Source organism: Sphaerodactylus townsendi, linkage group LG04 (genome assembly GCF_021028975.2).
Source record: "Sphaerodactylus townsendi isolate TG3544 linkage group LG04, MPM_Stown_v2.3, whole genome shotgun sequence".
In the NCBI taxonomy this organism is placed as follows: Eukaryota; Metazoa; Chordata; class Lepidosauria; order Squamata; family Sphaerodactylidae; genus Sphaerodactylus; species Sphaerodactylus townsendi.
Genome location: NC_059428.1, coordinates 145936390 through 145950945, shown reverse-complemented (window position 1 = coordinate 145950945; position 14556 = coordinate 145936390). Strand labels below are relative to the sequence as shown.

General features: G+C 46.5%; 1 protein-coding gene across 1 annotated transcript in view; it reads right to left on the bottom strand.

The window, feature by feature from the left end:
• The window catches only part of SNX8 (sorting nexin 8), a 29042-nt gene extending 16391 nt beyond the window's left edge, over positions 1 to 12651 (bottom strand). The window contains exon 1 of the mRNA XM_048492481.1: positions 12543 to 12651. Within this exon, the coding sequence (XP_048348438.1) occupies positions 12543 to 12585 (43 nt within the window). The 5' untranslated portion in view covers positions 12586 to 12651. The remainder of the gene's footprint in view (positions 1 to 12542) is intronic.
• Between the last annotated feature and the right edge of the window lie 1905 nt (positions 12652 to 14556).

The following is a 14556-nucleotide window of genomic DNA, read 5'->3' as shown; positions in this document are numbered from 1 at the left end:
ACCCTGTGAGGTAGGCTAGACTGAGAGAAGTGACTGGCCCAAGATCCCCCAGCAAGCTTCCACAGCAGGGTCGGGATTCAAATCTGGATCCACCAGGTCCCACTCTGATTTTCTGACCACTATGCCATGCCAGATGTCATACAGGGGAAGACCATAGCAGGAGAGACGGGACACGGAATTTGCAGATTTCCCAGCGCTTTATTCATTTTGAAGTGACGAGTTCACCTGACTGGCTGTGCAGGCCAAATCAGAGCAACAATCCTCATTTAGGCATGTCTCTTCTCACAAACTGGAAAGGGGTTCTGCAATCACCAATCTGTTCTAACAAGTAATGCGAGTTGTAAGTTACGGCATCGTTTATTAAATGCCCGCTCTTGTTTGGGCCGCCCAGTCGTCGCACTGTTTACAATTGAATGCAGAGGTGGGATCCAGCAGGTTCTCACCAGTTCCCGAGAGTGGGTTACTAATTATTGGTGTGTGCCGGTAGTGGGGTTACTATGTTGGGTCTGCTTTTCCCTAGAAATTCCATTCATCCAAAGTATCATAAAGTCCTGTTGTTTCCGACATGTACGGTTAGCTGCTGTAGAAAACGGGATATCTCCTCCCCGTCATTGTTTTCAAAACATGTTTCAGAAATATAGAAAAGTTCCTTGTTGAAGGAAAGTGCGACGTTCTTTTGATTTCTAGAAATAAAATTAAGTATTTGAAAATACTAAGTATTTGACAGGCAGTCAATTAGAGGAGAAGTAGTTGTTTCTGTTGGCAGTAGACTTGCTATAATGAGTTTAAATTATGGACAAGAAAGGTACCAGCTGGAAATTAGGAACTTTTTTTTTACAGTAAGAGTTTTTTGCCAGTAGTCAGAGAAATTATTAATGCTCCGCCCCCAGAATGCCCGCCACACGCTTCGCCGTCGTCTCCCCGGCCATGTTCCGCATGCTTACGCCCACTGTTTGAATCCCACCACCATGGGAACCTGTTACTAAAATTTTTGGATCCCACCACTGATTGAATGCCATTAAAGGTTTCAGTTCAGTTCAGACTTTTGGAGATTTGCATTATTTACAACACGTCAAGTACTGTTTTTCTGAACTGCATTGGGTTCCTTTTTCAATTTTGCAGTCTCCAAGTGTCAGCAAGTATGGTGGTCTAAAAACCTGCCCTCTATCAGCTGTGCCACCAGACCTCCAGAAATGCCATGGTACATTGTGGATTCGAACCTGATGCCAAAGGACCCACCAAGCTGCACTGGGTCCTTCGGTTCCGACCTTCTCTTCCCCCCACAGCACCGATACTGCAAATTAGGAAATCTTTGATAAATTGCCATTTGTAATGAAGTCCTAACGGGGCTCTGCAACATGTTGATTAATGAGCATCTTAAGAGTGACTCATAGGAGGCCATTTGTTAAAACAAAATCAAACACCCCAAATGTCACAGAGCATTCCTGCTCAACACAGGTTCCATGCCTTGCTCCACGCACCCAGTTTTCCAAGCATGCCGTCTCGTTCCCATTACAAACAGAGGTTTTGTGTTTTGAGGCCTGGACGCAGCCAAAAGTGGGAGGGAGGGCACTAAAAGATGTTCCTTCCTTTGAATCACGAGTCCTCGTTTTATTCAACCCTACAATTTCTCACGCTTCCCGTCCACTTTTAAGGTTTCGAGAATAAACCCATTCATTGAAGAGCACTCAATGAACCGGTCCCAATGCAGGAAATTAGCTCAGAGGCCAGGCCGAACGCAACTTGTCCGTTACGGAAGGCGAAAAATTCTCGCTCTGCAAAATTCTCCCTCTTCTGCTCTGCAAAATGTTAGCTCAGAACCCGACGCTCGGTTTTTCTGAGGTCAACGCACGACCCGTTGACATCTCGTTTTGCGGAAGAAAATCTGGATGCAGAACTGAGGAGGAAGTCATAAATCCTGTCTGCTGCCACGATACCTTTTTTCCTGGTGTACCAGGCAGCCCTACAAGAAAGGACAAGCAGGATGTCCGTCGATGACGGATCCTTCCTAAAAATGTGTATTTTTTCCAAGTGTCTTTCTGCAGACTTCAAAATGCTGAGTTATTAAAATGTGAGCGACTGAATCTCCCCTGCTTATCTGCAAAAGAAAGGCCCATGGAGTCCGTTCGTGGGAAATAATCTATCAATCCACCCGTTTCCTTGAGCCGACAGTGCAGACCATTTTAGAAAAGAGACAGAAGGAGCAGAAAATAACGGGGGAAAGTATTCCCCCACCCCACCAAATGTTGGTTTGCCCCAGTTTTCCAAAATAACAGAGGTACATTTGTGAACTGAAAAGAGTATTGTCATAAAATATTTCATGAATGTTTGTTTACATTTAATTTTCTTCATTTATTCCCCATTGTTCTTCCCAATGGTAACCCAAAATTGCTTCTCCCCTTGTGCATTTTATCACAACAGCTTCGGCTGAGCATAATCTAAGCATAAGAGCAGCCCTCTTTAGCACTGCCCCCCCCCACTTCACTCCCAACAATATACTAGAAATCGGGAACTACCAATTAATTTGTCAGGTAAGAGATTCAAGACGGGCATAATTCACAAAAAGAATTCACTGCCCCCAGATGCAGTTATAGCCTAAGTATTTTAAAGAGGGGTTTTATCATTCCCGCTCCCTTTTCCTCCCAAATAGGAACCCAAAGTGACTTACACTGTCGTTCCTTCCATCATTTTTTTCCTCACAACAACCCTCCGAGGTAGGACTAGGCTGAGAGTGTGGGATTGGACCAGGGTCGCCCAACAAACTTCCATGGTTGAATGGGGATTCAAACCCAGATCTCAGATCCTAGTCCCGTGGTGGCGAACCTTTGGCACTCCAGATGTTATGGACTACAATTCCCATCAGCCCCTGCCAGCATGGCCAATTGTCCATGCTGGCAGAGGCTGATGGGAATTGTAGTCCATAACATCTGGAGTGCCAAAGGTTCGCCACCACTGTCCTAGTCCGACATTCTGGCTGCTACACCATGCTAGCTCTCACACCACAGAGCAATATATGAATGCAGACCACAGTCTCCAACGTGGTACCCATGGGTGGCACAGTGCCCACTCACACCTGTCTTAGAAAGTGAGTAGGGCCAGGTGAGGTTTTTGTCCAACCAGGCTTTGGAGGGGCCATTAGAGATTTGATTGGGTGTGCCGAATTTTCGGCAACAGTTGCCATCCCAGCACAAGGATCTCCATTGTGTGACTGAAGGCAAGCTGTGGAAGCCATTTTGTGCCCGGTAACGCTTCCGACAACAGCCATTTTGTGGCTTGTTACGCTTTCGGCGGTGGCCATTTTGCGGGCGCCATTTTGCACCTGCACCCACCACACGGTTGTGGAATCCCAAAGGTGCCCACAAGCTCAAAAAAGTTGAAGCTAAATAAACCTCCATGTTTGGTGGTTGCATACCACGGAAAGCCAGATGCAAACAGTAAAATGGGGGACGTGGCCTTTCTTGAGGTGTACTATCGACAGGTGCAGGAAACGAGGAGGCTAAACTATATCGGCATGATCCAGCAGGCGTTTCGCACTCGGCATCTCATATGACAGCTTCAATGGACTGTTGCGCAATGGAAGGACTTCAGCCCACTCTGCTGGCAAGTCCCGCTGCCAAGGATTTGGAGGCAAAATTAAGCAACACATTTATCATGTGACTCTGCCCAAGACCAGGAAAGGGCACACCCAAGATTATCAGCCAAAAACACTTGGGTGGATAATGCAGTCATTGGTATGAGATACTGCAGCCAACCAAAAGTTGCCCTGGAGAGATCTGGAGTCCATCAGGATTCTGTTTGTTGGTTTGTTTTGAGATATCCCTCATGTGCTCAGCAACAGCAGGGGATCTAAACAGGAGTGGAGAGGTGCCTTGCAAAAGAAATGGGATATACTCCAGCGTCAGAGCTCTTTTGAGCCAATGCTACTGAAACAAAGAGAAAAGGAGAGAAACATTCCTCAAGAAATAAGGTAGAAGAGCCTCCAAGAAGAAACGCTGAAGTGGCGATACGGCTATCTCAGGCGGCGGTCGCGGATAAGAGATGACCCGAACTTCAGCCACACAAGGGACCCTGATTTTAATTAGCACAACCAGATGTTTCCTTTTTCTTTCAGAGCCAGAAATCTAGATACGATAGTAGAAAAAGCCCATTCATCAACGTTTCCTTTCGCCTCCCCGGTCTTATCCTAAAGAAACAGAGTCTGAAATTACAGATAAAAATGCCACCAGCAGACTAAATGAGATCTCACGGAAGCAAACTCTGCAGCTTGCAAATAAATAAGGCTGTTATTTTTTTAAAAATCAAGCTTCCTAAAGCAACCGACATCTAGGAAGCAACCAAAACAGTACAAATACTTCCCAATCTGCATGTATTTATTGTTCATTTTAAACAGGGGTTCCACACCTGAGGTAGGCGTACCCGCAGGGGTACATGCCAACATGCCAGAGCGTTCAGGGGTACACACAAAAAATTACATATGGGTTTGCTATTATGGGGGTACAATTTTAGGGAAATGGGTTACCAAGGGGTACAAGAATGAAAAAGCATTGGGAACTACTGATTTAAAACATTTACATGCCATCTTCCACCTGATCAAGGTACTGATGGCTCCACTGGCATTTTCCTAAGTGGGCACACACCAGATTCCCAAGACTGTTTCCTTTTGGGAGGTGAAGACTTCCCTTCTCATATGCTTCAGTCTCGATCCAAGTTGGGTTGGCGCACACCTGGGAAACAAATTCCCGCTTGGGAGATCCCAGAACATGTAGATTCACAGTCAGCCTGGGAGGACATGTTGATTTATGGCTGTGATTTGTTTATCTGCTCCTGCACATAAAGCCTGCTGGGTGACTTTGGGCTGGTCACAGTTCTCTCAGAACTCTCTCAGCCCCACCTGCCTCACAAGGTGTCTGTTGTGGGGAGAGGAAAGGAAAGGAGTTTATAAGCTGCCCTGAGTCACAGGGGAGAAAGGCGAGGTATAAACCCAAACTCCTCCTCCTCCTCTTTTTCTTTTTCAACTAAAAACTGCTTAATTCCTTGTTCAAACCAAAGCAGAGATTCTCAAGAAGTTCACTTTCTAGGACACATTCCTTGCCTTTCCAAAGTGCCCGCAAAAATTCACAGCATGAGGAAAGCCCTGAAGTTTAAGCAAAACCTTCCTCTTCCTAATATATAAGTGTGTGTTTGTGTGTGTGTAACTGCTTGCCAAGGACTTCCTAGCACGGAAGTAGATTTGAGGAAATTCTCACCCACGCCGACAAGGTTAGAATTCACTGGACACTCCTACAGGGCTTCTCCAAGTAGCAAAATGTCATCTTCTCCAAGTAACAAAATGTCATCTGTCCCTTCTCCGCTGGCCAGGAAAATCACATGCAGGCGCTCAAAGACAACTCCCAATGAGAAACATCTGGGCCGCTCCAAATTTGTAGCGTGACCAAGCTAAAGTTGTTTTTTTTTAACTAGGCCGTGTGGAATTAATTATTGGGGAGAAGCGTGTTGCAATCCCAGGCTGGCTACAAATCCAACAGGCGGCCCCACACAAACATCCCCCTCTGCCCTTCGGGTCTCGTGGCATTCCAGACTGCCACGAAGATTAGCGGGATAAATTTCTGCCACCGGCGATAAAAACTGCAATAAAGGATTATAAATAACTGATGATTTCATTAAAAGGAGGCCTGTCCTGTGCTTAGCAGCCAAGATAATCCCTGTGGAAACAATCTCTATTGGCCCAAGAGCGCCGCCACATATCCAAGCATCAGAGAGCTCGGCATGTACCATAAAATATGGCCATCACTGTCGTTAATTCTCCTATGTTAGGTTTTTCAGACTCGCATTGACCGCTGGAACCAAAACGCCTGAATATGACCCACGTCACGCCATCAGCCCTTCAAGCAAGCAACCCGCAACAGAAAGCAGAATAATCCACAACATTATATTTATTTATTTATTTATTTATTTATTTATTTATTTATTTATTTATTTATTTATTTATTAGTTTTATATACCGCCCTCTCCCTGAGGGCTCAGGGCGGTTCACAACAGCCGCAAATGTATATTAAAACATGCAATTTCTGAAATGTTCTCACCAAGCATAAAAAATAGAACCCATTAAAAATGTGGATGGCGTCTGGCTACCCCCTCCCCCCCCTTGTGCCCACGGGAGGCCAGATGACACGGTAGATGTATTTTTAACCAGGCTGGCCAAACGCCTGGCGGAACAGGTCCATCTTGCAGGCCCTGCAGAAACTCTGCAAGTCCCGCAGGGCCCTGATTTCCCTAGGGAGCCTGTTCCACCAGGTAGGGGCCAGGGCTGAAAAGGCCCTGCCCCTCGTCGAGGCCAGCCTTATCATTTTTGGGCCAGGGATCACGAGTAGGTCCTTCTCCGAGGAGCGGAGGGTCCTACCGGGGCAATATGGGGAGAGGTGGCCATACAACATATAATTAAAAAATTATGCCCTTAAAACCCCACTGAGCTATCCAATAAATAAATATAAATACCAGAAAATGTTAAAAGCTGCCATAGAGCTACCTCCATTGGCCGAATCTAAAAAAAATGCTCGCCAATGCACCAGGTGTCCCCGACACAGCACAGCGCCCACCAATATTTTCCCACATGCCTGCCAAGTGGTTTTACAAAAAGTGAGCCAGGTAACCCTCGTGCCCAGAAGCACTTCTGACTTGTGACAACGAAAAGGTGCCCAGAAGCACTTGTGACAACGAAAAGGTAGAGCGGCGGCCAGTCTGGGCGGACAATACTCACTCTGACAGACCAATGACAACGCAAGAGCGAAGCTTTCTCCTCTCCTTAAAGCTTCTTCCTCTCCTTAAAAATATTTGAAAACTAGACTGGAGGCAAAGTCCAGTGCTACAATGGGGTCTTTCCTCCCCGCCCCCCAGCAAATGCTATCTAAGGCAGTTAAAGATTTGCCATTGGAGCAAAGACACATGCTGGGATTTATCAGCGTGTTTCGCTCTCAAGACAAGGGGTAAAGGTTGGGGGTAGAGTACAAAGTGTGTGGATGGGGAGGCTATCCGTCTTGTTTGTTTAGGGGGGGGGGTTGATGAAGCTTAAAGATCTTCATTTGGGTTTAGTGCTCTACTTCTAGTCTGCTTAGGACTGCAGTGTGGGGACGAGAGTCAAATATTTCATTATAAGGACTCCCATATTCATGGGAAATAGTTTCCAAAAAGCCGGAGCTGGAATTCCCTCACTCTTCTTGCATGGCACGAGACAGGCCGCAAAACCATCTCGTCGTTTGGGTCGCCAGCTCCGCTTGGACACGATGAAAATGAAAATCTTCACACCAAGTTAAGCTTAAAAGCATTTCTCTCATAACCCTCCAAACAATTCTCGTCAGCAGAGAGCCGAATTCCAAAGTCAGCATCCATCTGTCAACGTCAAATTTTCCCGCATAGATCAAGGGTGGGAGAACTTAGCAGGATGCTCTCTACCATAAAAACAAACTAGATACACACGTCAAAATCAGTTCACGTCAATATCCGGATAACCAACTTCCCAGGATAAAGGGAAGGTGTTTCCTCACTGTGGCCCCTTCCGCACATGCAGAATAATGCACTTTTAATCACAATTGATTGCGAGTGGATTTTGCTACTCCACACAGTCAAATCCAGCTGCAAAGTACATTGAAAGTGGATTGAAAGTGCATTATTCTGCATGTGTGGAAGGGGCCTCAGTCTCTAATGAAATAGAAATTGACTACCCTAAGCAAAGACCAGGATATTATTTGCGAACAACCCCAAGAAGCGAGATATAAAGAGTTATCCAAAGTTGTTTCATTTGCATGATGCATAAAAAGTGCAAGTTATAGAAGCTACAGAAGAAATTTAAAAAAGAATGACTATGTTGGAGTTTTAAATTCTCAGCAGGGCGCAAATATTTTCTGAATAGATTTTTCAAGATCGGAAATACTCTTTTTTCAAACATTATTGAATCACTGCAATGAGGACAATTTTATAGGGCTGCTTCTGTATGCTTCCAAGTGTAAATCTGTAACTATTTAGAGGATCTTGTTGCCTGCCAAGAGTCCCCAAATCATGGAACAAAGTTAGAAAGCAACAGAAAAAGTGGAAAACGTATGTTAAATAATGCCAAAAAGAGAGAGGATTACTAGAATTAGAAAACAATACAGCAAAAAGTGATATATATACACATGAATGAGGTTTCCAGTTCTGGGTTGGGAAATACCTAGAGATTTTGGGAATGGAGGCTGGGGAAGGCAATTATTGGAGAGGGATTTCAATGAAACATAATGTCACACACTTTATCTTCCAACGTGACCATTTGTCAGTTGCGATCTGAGCAGATCTCCAGCCAACCTCTGGAAGTTGGCAAGCCGACCCACAAATGGTCCATTACAGCTCCCTTCCCTTTCCAAAAGCCCCTGTCTAAATCATTCCCTTTTATTACACCCGAATTACCTTTGTTTGAAAAATGCCCACCTGAGCAATTTTATTTCACACGTGCTGAGCTGGTTTCCCCCACGGCGAAAACGGCATCGTAGAATGCCCAGCTGGGGTTCCCCAGCTGTGGGATGGGAAAGAACCAAAGCTTCGGGGTGCAGCCTTGAAGGGCTGGGTTTGGGGAGGGGGGATTTCAAGAAATAGGATGCCACCCCCCAAAGTTGTGGCTTCCTCCAGAGGAACATAAGAACATAAGAACAAGCCATCTGGATCAGACCAGAGTCCATCTAGACCAGCTCTCTGCTACTCGCAATGGCCCACCAGGTGCCTTTGGGAGCTCACAGGCAGGAGGTGAAAGCAATGGCCTTCTGCGGCTGCTGCGGCTGCTGTTGCTCCTGAGCACCTGGTCTGTTAAGGCATTTGCAATCTCAGATCAAAGAGGATCAAGAGTGGCAGCCATAGATCGACTCCTCCATAAATCTGTCCAAGCCCCTTTTAAAGCTATCCAGGTGAGTGGCCATCACCACCTCCTGTGGCAGCATATTCCAAAATAACCAACCATCACACGTTGCTAGGAAGAAGTGTTTCCTTTTATTAGTCCTAATTCTTCCCCCCAGCATTTTCAATGGATGCCCCCTGGTTCTAGTATTGTGAGAAAGAGAGAAACATTTCTCTCTGTCAACATTTTCTACCCCATGCATAATTTTATAGACTTCAATCATATCTTCCCTCAGACGTCTCCTCTCCAAACTAAAAGAGTATAAGTCCCAAACGCCTGCAGCCGCCTCCTCATAAGGAAGGTGCTCCAGTCCCTCAATCATCCTCGTTGCCCTTCTCTGCACTTCTTCTGTCTCTTCAATATCCTTTTTGAGATGTGGCAACCAGAACTGAACACAGTACTCCAAGTGCGGTCGCACCACTGCTTTATATAAGGGCATGACAATCCTTGCAGTTTTATTATCAACTCCTTTCCTAATTATCCCCAGCATAGAGTTTGCCTTTTTCACAGCTGCCATGCATTGAGTTGACATTCCCATGGAACTATCAACTAAGACGCCCGAATCCCTTTCCTGGTCTGTGACTGATAGCACTGACCTCTGTAGCGTGTATGTGAAGTTTGGATTTTTTGCCCCTATGTGCATCACTTTACAGAGGAAATTGACCTCTGTTGCCCCAGGACTAGTGAGGTTGACACCTCTACCACGTGATGATGACTCACCCAAATAATATGGGCCTTCACATTCAAAACTGGAACAACTTTCCTGGACAAACACAATGGGGCAACTCTAGGAAAAGAGGGCTCCGATCCACAATATCTGGCACACGACATGCCCCGCAAACCTACACGAAATGCCTGTGAAGCGAAGATCCATTGGCAGCCTCTCAGAAATCCCAAGAAGCCTTATCCTAGAATAACATTCGCATTCTTTTTCAAAGCCAATCTTTTACAGAGGATGATTTCCACGCATGGTTGGCCTTTTTCACTGCGGCTCAAAACAGATTACCACCATGACAGGTTGCATTTTGAAAAGAAGACACGCTTGAGAGCCAACGTGGCATCGTGGCATAGTGGTCGAGAGCTGGTGGACTCTAAGCTGGATAACTCGTTTGCATGAGCAGCGGACTCATATCTGGTAAATCAGATTTGTTTCCCCGCTCCTACATATGAAGCCTGCTGGGTAACCTTGGGCTGGTCACGGTTCTCTCTGAACTCTCTCAGCCCCACCTACTTCACAAGGGGTCAGTTGTGGGGAGAGGAAAGTAAAAAAGGAATCTGCAAGCCTTTTGGGCCCTTCCGCACATGCAGAATAACGCACTTTCAACCCACTTTCAATCCACTTTGCAGCTGGATTTACTGTGCGGAATAGCAAAATTGTGAAAGTGGATTGAAAGTGTATTATTCTGCATGTGTGGAAGAGGCCTTTGAGTTTCTTTACAGGAGAGTAGTGGGAGTATAAATCCAAACACCACCACTCCTCCTCCTCCATATTTGGTCATTGACCATAAATAAAGTATTCTATTCTATTCTATTCCTCCTCCTCCTCTTTTTCTTCATCATCACCATAATATCATCACCATCATTATCTTTATTACTACTAATAATAGCAACAACAGTGGATCACATATGAAGTTCGTGCAAGAAGATCACACAAACTGATCACAAACAACATCCTAACACAGTTGCTAAAACGATTCACTGGAGCATCTGTAAAACATTACTATTTGCCAAGCGAAAAAGAAAATGGTAGGCGTGCACTTGTTGAGAAAATGCACAGGTTGGAATATTGGGGGACTTCCAAATGCAGTCACCTAAGGTGCTGGCTCACAATAACCAGACATAACAGTGGTTGGAAAGGGGGGAAATGTGAATAATTGATGTGCTAATGCCTGCTGACAACAGGGTTGAAGAAAAAGAACGGGGAAAGATCACAACATGCCAAAATCTGAGAATGCCCGTCAAGAAATTATGGCTCAAACCGGCAGTTGTGGTTTCAGTGATTATGGGTACAATGGGAACCATCCCTAAAAATCTTTGGGTATAGCTGGAACCATCGACATATTGATAAAATCTCCACCTGTCAATTACAAGAGGCCAAATTGCTTGGCTCTGTGATTTCAAATAATAATAATTACAATAGTGGCTGCGCACACCGTTAGAATGCTCTTCCTACCAAAGTCTGTTTTTATTTCCAACAGCTTTTAACAAGCAGCTGTTTAGAGTTATAGGTGTATTTTATGGGGGGCGGCATTGTGCGTTTTTACTGTACTGAATTTTCCTGTTATCAATTTTATTGTTATTGTATTGTAGTACCGTGTTTCCCCGAATATAAGACAGTGTCTTATATTAATTTTTGCTCCCAAAGATGCGCTATGTCTTATTTTCAGGGGGATGTCTTATTTTTCTGTGTTCTGTTCGTCGGGCATGCTTCCAAACAAAAACTTTGCTACGTCTTACTTTTGGGGGATGCCTTATATTTCGCACTTCAGCAAAACCTCTACTACGTCTTATTTTCCGGGGATGTCTTATATTCAGGGAAACAGGGTATTTTATTGTATTTTGGAAGCCGCCTGGAAGATGGCTATAGAAATGTTATTGTTATCGCTTGTATTGTTATTGTATTATAATATCTTTATTGTATTTTGGAAGCCGCCCTGAATGTGGCTATAGAAAGGTGGGGTATAAATACTCTTAATAAATAGCAACAATAAAAGTGTCATACGTATTTACCGAAAAGAGTGCTGATCTCCACTTAAACACACGTACAAAAATATTATTCTTGGCTATAACTGTAACACATGTGGAATGCAAGATTCCCTCCCCCCCCCTCCCTTTGCATTTGTGCTACAAGTTGCCAAGTTTGTTGTACTGTATCGGGTTTTATTGCACTTTTTTGCATCATTGTTTATAGTTTTGGACTGTAGCAATGCCTTTATTGCATTCTGCCAGCTGCCTTGAAAACAGCTCTGGAAACCCTTTTAAACAAACAAACAAACAAACAAACAAACAAACAAACAACAACAACAATAATAGAGGCTGGAGTTGTAATGAAAGGCCAACAACCAGCTAAAGATCTGGCAGCTGTGAAATCTACAATCATCATCATCATCATCATCTCCCACTCATATTGACCCAAAACAGACCGATCCCTGCTTAAAATGTTATACGCACATGCAAACATATTATTCGTGGCCATAACTGTCACTCGTATGCAAGATCCCCCCCCCTCCTCTCCTTTTGAATGGGGGAAAAAACACCTAGCCTAGCATTTGAGTCCCAGTTGCCAACTCTGGGTCGGTCAATTCCTGGAAATTGACGGCTGGAGCCCGGGGAGGGTGGGTGGGAGACCCGAGAGGGGTCGAATGCCACACAGCCCTCCCTCCAAAGCATCCCTTCCCTATAGAGGAACTGGCCTCTGTCACCTGGAGCTCACCTGGAGCTCTCCAGGGCGCGCCTGGAGGTTGGCATCGCCTCTGTTCTCATTGAAAACCGCAGTCCAAGAGAATCGCCTTCCCTCCTGGGGACCAAGAGGCGCGGGACTGAGCCCCTTCGCCTCCCGTGTCCCACTGCACCCTGCGCCCCCCCCCACCAGGGCACCCCCCCACCCCCCGTGCGCCCCCGTTACCTGTGGCGCCCCCGGGGGGGCCCGCGGGTGTCTCCCCGTCCATGCCTCTTCTTGCTCGCAGTCATGTGAGAGGAGGGAAGAGGCTCTCCCTTTCCCTTCTCCGCCTCCTCCTCCTTCTCCCCCCCCCCCCACCGCAGGGGCGGGCCAAGGGAAGCTTGCTCCGAACCGATTTGACTCCGGTTTTGCCTCCGGGAGTCACTCCGGAGCGCACGAGGAGGGTGACACCCAAGGGACTGCGGAGCGACCGGTGCAGTAGCGCCTAATGCGTCTCCTCCTTTCGCCCCAACATTTTAAATTCCCCCCCCCAACTTTTTTTCAACTTTTCCCAACTTTTTCCCCCGCTGTTTTCAACCTCCCCCCCACCCCACTTTTTTGTTTGCATGCTTATTTGGTTTTCATGGCTATCAATTGCACATTTTAATTGGGGGGCGGGTGGCCCTCGGGGGGCAAAGGGGCTGGCTAAATTTCTTGCAAATCAACAGATCAGTTAGTTTTTTTAAATATTGTTATTATTTTTTCCGGGGGAGCAAGCCCAGGGCTCCTTCCAAGGAAACATAGCCTGCCTGTGAAATTGACACCGGAAATTGACAGGGGACACAGGTTGGAGTCAGAGAGTCCCATCCGCTCACCACACTGGCTTTACTCCCTGGTAAACATGCCTCAGGTTGAGCGCAGAAGAGTGCAGCCGGATCCTGAGCAGGGTTATTGACACTGAATAGACAGACAGCAGCTACCCTGAGTCTCGGGTTTGAATCCCTACTTGACAGTGCAAGCTCATTGAAAACCTCATTGAAAACCGCAGTCCAAGAGACCAAGAGGAGTGGGACTGAGCCCCTTCACCTCCCGTGTCCCACTGCACCCTGTGCCCCCCAACAGGGCACCCATCCCCCCGTGCGCCCCAGTTGGGGGGCACAGGGTGCAGCAGTGGCGTCGGAGGTTAAGAGCTCGTGTATCTAATCTGGAGGAACCGGGTTTGATTCCCAGCTCTGCCGCCTGAGCTGTGGAGGCTTCTCTGGGGAATTCACATTAGCCTGTACACACCCACACACGCCAGCTGGGTGACCTTGGGCTAGTCACAACTTCTCGGAGCTCTCTCCGCCCCACCTACCTCACAGGGTGTTTGTTGTGAGGGGGGAAAGGGCAAGGAGATTGTCAGCCCCTTTGAGTCTCCTGCAGGAGAGAAAGGGGGGATATAAATCCAAACTCTTCTTCTTCATCATCGGGTGCTCATGGACCAGCCAGATGCTCTGAGTCCTACCTCACAGGGCCGTGGTGACAGTAAAACGAAGGGAAGGAGAAGCTGATTTGGATCCCTGTTGGTGAGGAAGGCAGGAGGTAAATGAAATAAAATAATACACCACTCAGAGTAGGTCCTGGTTGTTAATTGTGCTGCAAGGCATTGAAGAAGGAAAGCAACCCTGAACATGGGCAGAGTGTTTTCTCAAACCTGGCTGAGGCTGACCTGGCTGGAATCTCCCTTATTCACAAGAATCCCTTCCATGTAGGAAACTCCCTGCCAAAGATAATTTCTCTAGCCTCATCTTATCCCTGAGGTGCTAGTTTTCTGCAGGCGGGGAGTTGGACGTTGGGGAAAAAACTAGGAGCCCAGCCCACCTCACGCCTGCAATCTGAAGTTGTAGGTTCCAGGTTCTTCGACTCATTTACTGTTTGTGAGACCTAACCCTCAGGGAAAGCCATATCCCAGTTCAGGGGTTGGGGGCCCCTGCCGTAACATGTCCTATCAACTGGACTGTAAAAAAATATTTAAACTGCAATATCCCAAACTCAGCACCTCCAGTTTCCTTTTGCACCCCACTCGGAATTTCTACAACCAGAAACGTGGCCAAGCATCATCACGACCTGAAGAATTAAACTCTTGTCGTGGCCCCCGTGCAACTCAATTTGCCGGGGGCTGCCAAGTTGTGATCCCCAGCTACCCAACTCTGTGCCCCGCGGCCTTCATGAGACGTCAGTAAGTGCATAACTGAAGACAGAACTCAGAGGTAGCCCTGTT